We start from the raw sequence: 12,107 nt of genomic DNA, 5'->3' as shown, positions 1-12,107 counted from the left end.
ATAACAGTACATTGAAATAACTAACGTCCGGTAATGTCCCAGTCTTATGACATCACAAGAGATTCCTTTGTGCATCCGGAGTAGTCGTCCATTTTGATTCTGCTGATGGGATAGTCGGTTTTTGCAAAAATTGCGGTGAGATGAGGGGAATATTTTTTCTTTATGCATTTAAAAATGTCTGTAGTTTATATAAGCCGTTTTATATTATCAATTTTATATGTGGTGTGTTGTTTTATTCTGGCCTGCTAAGTGCACACTCAGTTGTCTCCTCCGTTTCCGAGTGTAGATGAATTAAAGTGTGTCTTGGTACTCTTGTATGCTGCTGCTACGTACAGCATGTTGCTTTGCACTGTACACGTGCTAATTTTGTTATTTCTATACAGTGTATTTTTATTTAATATTTACAGCGTGCTCGTAATGTTTTGTATTGTATTGTTTCTGAACATATACACTGAACAAACAAAAGCAACTCGACCTATTTTTGGTGCATCCAGTAAGTAAGCAGGTACCATCACAGACTGCAAACGCGCCCGGCAGTAAAGCAGCAAGCAAGCACCAGGTGATGCTTGTGCATAGTTAGTTATGAATGAATTCAGTTGTGTTGCATTCCTAACAATTTTTTTTTTTTTTTGTAAACACAGATCATAAGTTGAGAACCGGGGTCTCACAATGGCGGACGTTAAAAACTTCCTTTATGCTTGGTGTGGGAAGCGCAAAGTTACTCCCAACTATGATGTTCGAGCCACAGGAAACAAAAACAGACAGAAGTTCACGTGTGAGGCAAGTAAACTGCTTTCAAAAATCTTTCGCATTCATGTAGCACATTATGCGCAATAGCATATCAAGATAAATACACGAATATTTAAAATGTGTACTGTATATTACTAAAAACATTTAGAAATGTGTACAAAATACACACACACACACACACACACAAATGCTTTAAATATGTTTTCTATTCAAAATGAAAGTAGATTAGCTATTAATTTTTGTTTTCCAGGTTCGGGTAGAAGGGTTCAATTACACAGCTATGGGGAACTCAACTAACAAGAAGGATGCTCAAGCCAATGCTGCTAGAGATTATCTCAATTACCTTGTCCGTATTGGGGAGGTAAAAGCTAGTGAAGTTCCAGCCTTGGGGGTTAGTATGGCTTTTCTGTCTTGTTATATATTTACTATTTATTTTGAATAGGTCATTGTACTTTGAGAGCACATTTTTTAGGGTTGAAATATTACAAAAGTTACAATTGCCCAAACAGAGTATGGGGGAAAACAGTACAATAGATAACGCATTTAACAAGAAAGATTCAGTCTGTAAGGAACTTTCATATAACCATGGTAATGACAGTCATATTTGGGACTTTTTGTTTTGCAGGCGAGTATGCCTGGTGCAGATGTTTCCGTTGATTCTGGTGGAGGAGGTGGCTTTGGCACCCTTCCTCCAAATGCACCGCTTCCACCTCACTTGGCAGTCAAGAATGAACTAGGTAATTCGTGTCCTCGCTGTGCAAAGTCGCCAGCCGTTGCTGGGATTCCAGAGGGAGCGTCTTATTGGCTTTGGCGAGCCCACGTGTTAGGGAGGCAAAACCGTCAGTTTAAGCTACTTATAAAATGTTATAGCTAATTTGAAATCTGCAACTGCTTAAGAGCTGAAAGCAATTTAAAAAAGGTATAATTAAGCAAATTATCAGTTCAATTAAGTGTCTAGTTAGTATTTGAGAGCTCAGTTGGAATGAAAACCAGGACCAGGGTTGAAAACCACTACTGCAGAGGCCGGTAACTCGCTGACATCTGCTCTCGAGTCCCTGGGTGTGAAACAGGAAAACTGGCTTGGTCTTGGGATCGGTGGATGCACAATGAACCTTCAGTTCTCCTGAACTGCTAAACTTGGGGGGACATTGGTGGTAAAATAATTGGGCACTCTATTTTAAAAATAAATAAATAAATGAAACCGCAAAAATCTAATGAATTTTAAAATACACAATCTACTGCAGTTTTGGTCAACACAACATCTGGTCCAACAATTCATTCATAATGAAATCTGCAATGGAAAATGCCCAGGGAATGGGTTTTGATATGCAGGAACTGTTGGTTTCATTTAGTGCGTATTAGTCATAGTAAGTTGTAATTATACATATTGCATGTACTTCTTTACAATAAATGTTTTTACATGGCTAACTCCGTTTTCATCTATTCAGATGTTGAACCTGGACCTAGTTCTGGGCCAGTCCCTGGAGTGACTGGTTTGGGTTATTCAAACTTCAGTGGGGCACAGTGGGAACGTGGAGCCAATTTGAACGACTATTATTCAAAGAGAGAGGAACAGGAAGCACAAGCTGTCAGTGACACTTTTTTTCTGTCTTCTAAAATATACTAGCTTGATATGTATTCATACTTGAATCTGAAGGTACTGCTTTGTAAATACAATTATGAATTATTACTAACTAAGTTGTTTACTTACACTTGCATGTCTCAGACTCTTGAATCAGAAGAAGTAGATTTGAACGCTGGTCTACATGGTAACTGGACCCTAGAGAATGCCAAGGCCCGTCTGAACCAGTTTTTTCAAAAGGAGAAGAATCAAGCAGATTACAAATACAGCCAAGTTGGACCCGACCACAACAGGTTTGGGGGGGGGGGGGGGGGGGGGGGGGGTTGGGTTATTTAGTGGTTGTCTTGTTGGGATATTCTTGTTCAGTCAATTTGAAATGTGGTTAGTTTTACCTGGAATGTAGTCATATCTGCTTTAAATGACATCTTGTCTTTTCATATGTATACTGCACTGGCTTGTGCAGTATACACAAAGTTTTGTAGTTTAATTACTGAAATTATAACATGTGCGTTTTCTATATTATATTTAATGAAGATATAAGAAGTCTCTAAAGCTGCAGCCTCCCTTTTAATGTAAAATAAAGACCAATGCATGCGATTCAGAACTGGCCAATTATTGCTGTTGTGCATGTGAAAAATAACCTGGGTGGCTGATTAGCTAGTTTTGGATTACAAAAACTGGATCACTGTTTCGATTTGAAAAGTGAGGCTGCAGCTGCAGGTTTTTGAATGCTCACTTTTCCCACCTGTGTGATGACAGAATGTTTCTCAGCTGGCTTGCTATCAAGTCATAGAGCTTTCTTGGGTGTATCGTGTACCCCCAGGAGTGCTCAAAACAACTCAGTCCTGTGTTTCCATCCATTCAATCCATTTTAAAACCTTATATTTCAGTGAAGCATTAAACTGAAATCTCTGGGGGGTTTTTTTCTCACTAATTTCTAATAAACACCGGGGGGGGGGGGGGGGGGGGGGGATTATATGTGGCTACTACTAACTTCTCGAGTTTACAGAGACTAAGTTACTGTTTCTGAAAAGCATATGGACATGTTTTTTTTATATCGAGGCACTAGTGTGCTTGTCTTTTTCTCAAACTGATGGGAAAACCACAGAATGCAGTGACACCAGAAATCGTTGCTTTAACCTCACAAAACATGTGACATCACTTAGGTTGCACTAAGCTGCCACATGGTCTCATCTGGATAAGGAACCCAATGTGTTGAACAGCGTTTTGATTTCTGGTGTCACTGTTCAAATAGGTTTTCAAGGAGCACACAAGGCTGATGGGACATAACTAAGCCTGGCAGAGAAACATTCTGACATCCAATATTTATCGTAATGGTGGATAACAGGCTTCTAAGTGCCAGTAAGTCTGCACTCTATAGTAATTTAATACTTCTGTTTTACCAAAATAAATGCAGTGTAGTAGCATGTGCACAGTCAGGAACTGGATAGATAAGTACTATTGAAACCAGGGAATTCTCTCTCTCTCTCTCTCTCTCTCTCTCTCTCTCTGTCTGTCTGTATCTTAAGCGGCAGCAGTGCTTTTGTTAAAGTATCAGTGAGATGTGCTACTGGTGCATAGATATTTCAACTAAGGCCTCTTTTTCTGTTTGCAAACTGAAACGAGAATACAAAGGAGAGAAAAGACACTAGCATTTTCCAGTTTTTTTGTGTAAACTCAGTTAGGTTAAGATAAGATTTCATTTTTGTCCATCTGTGGTATAATAGGGATCTTGACATTGAACGTGAACTAGTAGCATGGCTAAACATGACACTGTTGCTGATATTACAAATTGTGTTGTTGCAGGAGTTTTATTGCAGAAATGAGTGTTTTTGTAAGGCAACTGGGTCGAAGTAAGTACTACTTTGTTTCATTGTCACGCTAAAAAAAATTTTAATAGCTTTATTGGGTTATTAGTTTTAAAAGGTAGCTAAATGATTATGCAACCTGATAGCTCCAGTTAAAACAGTTTTGTTTATCATTACATAAATTATTGTCTGTATGTGAACAACTGTATATAGATTTTTATTTATTTATTTTCTAGAAATTGTTGCTCGTGAGCATGGCTCTAACAAGAAGCTAGCTGCCCAGTCCTGTGCACTCTCTCTTGTTAGACAGTTTTACCACTTGGGAGTAATTGAAGCCTATTCTGGGCTAACGAAGAAAAAGGAAGGAGAGACAGTAAGTGAACTCCAACCAAGGAGGAAATTAAATTAACCCTTTGTTATGTGATGCCCCATAAAGGGGCAGTAAACATTAAATTAACTTGAATGAGGTATCTCTTTTTTATTACATAGATGGAAGTCTATGAAGTAAACATTGCTAATGATTTGGAACGGCAGCTGGAAACAGTCGTGCAGGAGCTAGGATTTCAGATTCCACCACCGGTAATCCTTTTTTAAAAAAAAAAAAGTTTGATGGAACCACCACAGCTTTTATGAGCAACACTGCGATGTTCACTACATTCAGATCCTGTTCATTAAAGATAAATCATGCTTGTCTAGAGTAACATTTAATATCTCTTATTAGCGTCACATATCTAATTGCTTTTGAATTGTAAACTTTTGAATACTTTTATCCCTTTTGGATGCAGTTAAGTTCTGGGTTGGTGAACTTGAGCTTTATTCTTTTTTAAAGTGGTGGTGTCCCCCCCCCCCCCCCCCCCCCCCCCCCTCCTCAGGTCCGTGAAGAATTATGGGGGGGCGGTACAAGTTCGGACAGGATCCAAGCTGTCCAGTTTCTCTTACCCAGGGGAAAATTGCCCATTTTGAGCCCTCCCAGCGGCAGAGCATGGCTGGTGTTGTGCCATGGTCCCCTCCACAGGTGAACTGGCACCCGTGGACAAGCAGCAACATCGATGAAGGACCACTTGCATTTGTAAGTACCTAGGGTTAGCAAGTGATGCTGTTTTTTTCCTATCCTCAATCACCATTGATTTCTTTTCCACCCAAGCCGTTGTATTTAGCAGTTTTGAGTCTTTAACAGAGAGGGATGATTATTGAAGCAAATGTTAGATGCCGATGCAGAATGCCTGAGGTGGACATTTTTTTTTGTTTGTAACATTTTATTATTTTTATGAATCTTCTGTGTTTTCCAGTGTACCCCAGAACAAATCAACAGAGATCTCCAAAATGAACTGATGTATCAAATGGAGCAGGATAAAAATCTGCAACAGGTATATACCATTTCCTTAAGTTGCCCCTCATGTAACTTTGACATTGTGTTCCCATTTGCATATTATTATTATTGTTGTTATTATTATTATTTATTTTTCAGATTATGTCAGAGCGTGAACAGTTACCTGTAAAAAAGTTTGAACAGGAGATTATGCAAACGATCCACAACAACCAGGTTGTCATCATCAGAGGTGCAACAGGCTGTGGTAAAACCACCCAGGTTCCCCAGTATATCTTGGACGAGTTTATCAAAAACGGAAAAGCTTCAGATTGTAACATTGTTGTAACCCAGGTAAGTACAGTTCCAAAAAAAGCTTGTCAGTGCAAGGAATTTTAATTTATGCAGTCTGCTTTTGCACAATCTGAAAGTCCTCCCAGATGATTTGAGTATTAAAAAAATATATTTTTTTTATTTTGAAAATAAGTATTTACCTTTACCTGGCAGCCTCGACGAATAAGTGCTGTATCTGTTGCTGAACGTGTTGCCTACGAGCGCTGTGAAGAGGTTGGAAAGAGCTGTGGTTATAGTGTGCGCTTTGAGTCCGTACTCCCCAGACCACATGCCAGCATGCTCTTCTGTACAGTCGGTAGGTACTATATGTAACTCTAATTAGTCTTAACTTGATATCTCCACAAGTGCTTTAAACTGTGTTCAATGTCTATTGATCTAAACCCACAGGTGTCCTTCTCAGGAAATTGGAATCTGGTATTCGTGGAATTAGTCATGTGATTGTAGATGAAATCCACGAGAGAGATATTAATGTGAGTATTTGAATTTTATTCAGTTTTATTACATTTACAGGCTTTTGATTTGGTTTAAATGTGATCACTGTGATCAGGATAAATTGGATGCAGGTTATGGTGAAAATTAACATGAATTAAATTTTTTTGCAGACCGATTTCCTTATGGTTGTGCTGAGGGATGTTGTACAGGCTTTCCCAGAGATCAGGATCATTCTCATGTCTGCTACCATTGACACCACCATGTTTAGGGAGTACTACTTCAACTGCCCTGTAATAGAGGTTTTTGGACGCACATTCCCAGTTCAAGGTATTTCTATTCAATTGTTTTACTTTAATTCATGATGGTATATGTTTGGCTTCTTTGCATTTAAAGGAATTAAGAATTTAAGTTTAAATACTTATTGATACTGATCTGATACCGCATTGCTAGTATGCTATTAACAAATTAGATATATAATATTTTTTCCCCCACAGAATACTTCCTTGAGGACTCTATCCAGATGACCCAATTTGTTCCCCCGCCATCGGATAGAAAGAAAAAGGACAAGGATGAAGACGGTGGAGAGGAAGAGGTAGTTTATGCCAATATTTTCATTTTAAATTTCAGGTTATATGTCTGTGACAGAAATTACGAAATGTATTTGGTAATGAAATAATTTGTATAGCCAAAATTTTAATGTCACCAGTCTTCCTCTTAAACCATGTTAATTTAAAATAGAGAAATAAAAGAAAAAAAGCCGTTTTAGTAGATAATGCTGCCCATAATGGGAATCATTTAAGATCTGCCCAGTGTGGCGTGGTCACACCGGTACTTCAGTGAAGATGTGAGAGTTAATGCAAGGAAACATTTTAAACTCTGATTACTCCTTTTTTTGTTTTAGACAAACTGTAATATCATATGTGGTCCTGAATATGGACCCGAGACCAAACGTTCCATGGCTCAGATAAATGAAAAGGAAACACCCTTTGAACTAATTGAGGCCCTGCTAAAGTACATAGAAACACTGAAAGTTCCTGGAGCAGTGCTGGTGTTCTTGCCAGGCTGGAATCTCATATATTCCATGCAGAGGCACCTTGAGATGAGTCCACACTTTGGTAAGCTGCTTCATGTACACTTGACTGGATTCATAATCTAATGTGTGGTGGGACAACAAAGTTATAAATGTTTAAATTTAATTTTGTCTGTTTTCAGGGAATCAGCGCTATATTATTTTGCCCCTACACTCCCAGATTCCAAGAGAGGAACAGCGTAGAGTGTTTGATCCTGTGCCTGATGGAGTTATCAAGGCAAGTTCGGGGTTTTATGTTGTAATATAATCAATTACAATTTTAAACATACAATTCAGAGTGTAGAATAAACCAGTTTTACAGAGTCTGTCTCATACAGAGATTTGGTAGTTAATTGTAATCATTTTTCAGGTTGTTAAAAGCTACACAGCCTTGTTTTAATGTGTTGTATATAGTGTAAAGTAGTGTATACTCCCATTTGTTCTATCTGTGCTGGATTTAATGTTTAATTTCTTACAGGTCATTTTGTCTACAAATATTGCAGAAACTAGTATTACCATCAACGATGTTGTCTATGTCATTGACTCTTGCAAGTAAGTGCTAAACCTTTGTTTCCTAATCATCGCACCTGTATACTACATGTTTATAAAAAAAAGTGTCTTACATCAGATAAAGTACTAATCAGATCATAAATGGGTCAGTTTAATCTGCATGCGCCATTTCTGTGGTTTACCCAAATCGAGGGATAATAATTTATAAAACTAAATGTCATACTTGCATTTTTTTTTATATCTGCTTGTTCGATAGTGATAATACAATTGGATAAGCAGAGACCTTCATTAGCACAAGTTGTTATTGAGTGTGTAATAATCGGTCAATACTTGGAGGCATCTCCCAGTTTGTCAAACCGTTTACATGTGGATGTAGGTCACGGTGATGCTACATTGATGGCTCCAGTTTTTACAGCTGTGACAGGAGGTGTTTAACTGCCATGTGTTTTTTTTGTTTTTTGTTTTTTTTTTTTTAGGCAAAAAGTGAAACTGTTTACATCCCATAACAACATGACAAACTATGCAACAGTCTGGGCATCCAAAACTAACCTTGAACAGCGCAAAGGCCGAGCTGGTCGAGTCCGGCCAGGATTCTGTTTCCATCTCTGTAGCAGAGCTCGTTTTGAGAGGTAAAGGAAATGCAGGAGGGAGAAATCAGACGTGACACGAGTAACGTGCATTATGTTATAGAGCAGTAACGTAACAGTGAGGGAATTGTAATTCTAATGTAAGATGTGACCAAAAAAAGACCACCATGTCAATAAACACTTATTGTCATTGTATTATTATTAATAAAGTTAACTGGTAGTGTTTCTCTTTACTAAGCCATTTAAGTTCACTATGTAGGATGTTGTGTTTAAACTAGTAAAGGGCATGCTGTGGCTGCACATTTCACAGTATTGATGTCTGAGCTTTAGGAACATTTTGCTTAAATTTCGCTTAAACTATGCATTTCTTACATATGGCTGTGGATGTAAATTATGGTAACTTTACCTATAATATTGTGGTTGTATTCATACTTTGGATATATGTATTACTTGCAGTCCTTTTTGTTGTTTTTCAGGCTTGAAACTCACATGACACCTGAGATTTTCCGTACACCCCTGCATGAGGTGGCTTTGAGCATCAAGCTTCTGAGGCTTGGAGGCATTGGACATTTTTTGTCAAAAGCCATTGAGCCTCCTCCTTTGGATGCAGTTATTGAGGCAGAGCATACTTTAAGAGGTGGGCACTAGCTGTTTCTAGGCAAGGTAAACAAGCATCTCTGCATAGTGTCTTTCAATATGGAAGCAGACTTGCTATGTTTTTTTTCTTTTTTCTCTCCTTTAAGAACTTGATGCCTTGGATTCCAATGATGAGTTGACTCCTCTGGGGAGAATTCTCGCAAAGCTGCCTATTGAACCTCGCCTAGGAAAGATGATGATCATGGGCTGCATTTTCAAGTGTGTTTGGCATTTATGTGGTGTAACATTATAGTACCTGGTAGTCTGTAAAGCACATTTTTATAACGTATACATTGATGTCTGTAATGTAACGTTGTTGTCAGGGGAGTCTGTGTGTTATCATAACTAATCAAATTTTCCATCTCGGATTGAACTTTAATAGGACATCTTCAGACTGTAAATCCCCATCCCTTTCTGTTCCAGTGTTGGTGATGCAGTGTGCACTATAGCAGCTGCCACCTGCTTTCCTGAACCCTTCATCAATGAAGGTAAACGACTGGGCTTTGTCCATAGAAACTTTGCAGGAACAAGATTCTCGGACCATGTGGCGCTCCTTTCTGTATTCCAAGCATGGGATGATGCCAGGTATGTCCACTTTTTAGTCACACTTGTAAAACATGGTTGCCGTTCCGTTAATGTAAACACAATAAAGCAGAGTCTTTATTTTTAGGATGGGCGGTGAAGATGCAGAAGTTCGTTTTTGTGAACACAAGAGGCTAAATATGTCAACCTTGAGAATGACGTGGGAGGCAAAAGTACAGCTGAAAGATATCCTAATTAATTCTGGATTTCCTGAAGGTAAATTTCCTTTTAAAAAATGCTGGGGAAAATGTAAAACTGATCTCCTCCTTAAAGAAAAGCAGAGTGAGTGCCTTTTACAATCATTTTTAACCCTTGTTAATCTGATATTGCTATTAGAGCAAGTACATTAGTTGAATGTACCCATGTAGAATACATCCAACAAGGCCAAATAGTAATAATAATATTTTGCATTTAAAGTACTATTTAAAAATGGCAGTGATGGTATATGTAATGTCTTGTTTTTGGTGAATTCAACAGAGTGCTTGATGACACAGATGTTCAACAACGTAGGACCAGACAACAATCTGGATGTGGTGATCTCCCTGCTAGCATTTGGAGCTTATCCCAATGTTTGTTACCACAAAGAAAAAAGGAAAATCCTCACTACAGAGGGTCGCAATGCTTTAATCCACAAGTCCTCTGTCAACTGTCCATTCAGTAGTCAGGACTTGAAGTACCCATCACCTTTCTTTGTGTTTGGTGAAAAGGTGAGTGGGATTGAGTAATCAATCAAAGATGCACAATATTATATTGTAACTATATATAAATGCAACTTCATATTTAGATATAGTTTAATCAGACATTTAATAGTGTTTATTCAACCAAAAAATACAGAACTGTAGCACTGTATTTTATGGTGGTCTCCCCACCAATAGTGAGCTTTTAATATTTGTATCTGTTTCATATACAGATTAGAACTCGGGCCATCTCTGCAAAAGGAATGACATTGGTTAGTGCTCTTCAGCTCCTCCTGTTTGCTTCAAAGAAAGTTACATCAGATGGTGAAATTATTGTACTTGATGAATGGTGAGAGTAACCAGATTTTTTTTTTTCTCTCTGCAGGGACTAGTTGTCACCTTGAATATATTGCGGTCACCTTGTGTAAATCACATGCCTAATTTTAAAAATGTCTTGTTTCAGGATAAAATTAAAGATGTCTCACAATGTAGCAGCTTGTACAACTGCATTAAGAGCAGGAATGGAGGCCGTTGTTGTCGAAGTCAGCAAAGACCCTGAATATATTCGGCAAATGGATCCTATAAATCAGCGCATGCTAAACGTTATCCGTCAGATTTCAAAGCCTTCCGCAGCAGGACTTAACCTAATGGTTAACAACTCGAGGCAAGTGTTGTGTGCTCATCCCCCCCCCCCCCCCCCCTTTTAATTAAACCTTTGTTTTACACTTCTAAACAAAGTATAATTTGAAATTAGGGTGCTTTTTGTTTGAGTGCTGTAATGACCATCTGTCCTTCTATTTAACACATGGAAGTAATTATTTCTTTCCCCGTCTTAGATTTGGCGACGGTCCACGGCCCCCTAAGATGCCAAGGTTTGATGGTGGCGGTGGATACAGAGGACGGGGTGGTTACCAAGGCAGCGGGGGCTATGGAGGAGGAAGGGGAGGCGGGGGCTATGGAGGAGGAAGGGGAGGCGGGGGCTATGGAGGAGGAAGGGGAGGCGGGGGCTATGGAGGAAGAGGAGGTGGGGGCTATGGAGGGGGTGGAGGATATGGAGGTGGTGGCTACAGGGGATCAGGCTATGGTGGCTATAGGGGAGGTGGAGGAGGAGGAGGAGGAGGATATAGGGGTGGGTATGGAGGTGGTTTTTAGCCCAGTGGCCATGTTGGGAGTGTATGTATTCAAACCCACTCTGGAATATGTCCATAGAAATGTAAATTTGTACTTGGCACAATAACTGCAATAGATATTTAGTCGCAGGTGTTAGTTGGAAATCTGCATTTGTAATGCAGTATGTGGTGTGTTTGTTTAATTTTTTATTGTCTGAACAAAAAAAGCACAACTTTTATTGTGCTTTTAAGGTAAACATTATCATTAGTTTTCTAATGTCTGCACAAAGTATGTTCAAGTGCATCTTTCCGCTAAAACTGCTTTGCTTTATGTCTTGTGTTTGGGCTTGTCCAAAATTATCATAAATGTATAGGAAACGTACATAGTATGCTCATTTTAAGCCTGGAGTGGAATGGCTCTCCAGACCCATGGCTGGACACCCCTGCGTTAGAGGATCCTTTTTCTCAACCAAAAGTAAATTATCATTTACTGTGACAAAAATGACATCTCTGGTGAATCTACAGCTCTTTTGCAGAAAGGTGTGAATATATCAAGCTATATAAAATGTCAGTATTTATAAAAAAAAAATAATAATAATAAAACAAATGTATGTATGTAATGTATGTATTTTTTTTTTTAATCAAAGTGTACACTACCTCTCGAACCCCCATCTCCCAACACATGCTTTGTACTCTTTCAAAATA

General features: G+C 38.7%; 1 protein-coding gene across 1 annotated transcript; it reads left to right on the top strand.

The window, feature by feature from the left end:
* The first annotated feature begins 58 nt into the window (after positions 1–58).
* dhx9 (DEAH (Asp-Glu-Ala-His) box helicase 9) lies at positions 59–12,106 on the top strand. The gene is made up of 28 exons (XM_041270602.1): positions 59–135; positions 642–780; positions 1,001–1,141; positions 1,376–1,487; positions 2,199–2,338; positions 2,477–2,625; positions 4,139–4,185; positions 4,377–4,513; positions 4,630–4,719; positions 5,054–5,209; positions 5,430–5,507; positions 5,609–5,800; positions 5,954–6,095; positions 6,188–6,270; positions 6,403–6,559; positions 6,727–6,824; positions 7,134–7,347; positions 7,445–7,539; positions 7,780–7,853; positions 8,288–8,440; positions 8,875–9,035; positions 9,142–9,253; positions 9,458–9,619; positions 9,705–9,832; positions 10,094–10,323; positions 10,527–10,642; positions 10,757–10,957; positions 11,130–12,106. The coding sequence occupies exons 2-28, from the start codon at positions 670–672 to the stop codon at positions 11,443–11,445; spliced, it is 3,795 nt and encodes a 1,264-aa protein (XP_041126536.1). The 5' UTR covers positions 59–135; positions 642–669; the 3' UTR covers positions 11,446–12,106.
* The last annotated feature ends 1 nt before the right edge of the window (position 12,107 follows it).

This window comes from Polyodon spathula, chromosome 14 (assembly GCF_017654505.1).
Source record: "Polyodon spathula isolate WHYD16114869_AA chromosome 14, ASM1765450v1, whole genome shotgun sequence".
In the NCBI taxonomy this organism is placed as follows: Eukaryota; Metazoa; Chordata; class Actinopteri; order Acipenseriformes; family Polyodontidae; genus Polyodon; species Polyodon spathula.
This window is presented reverse-complemented; position numbering and strand designations above follow the sequence as displayed.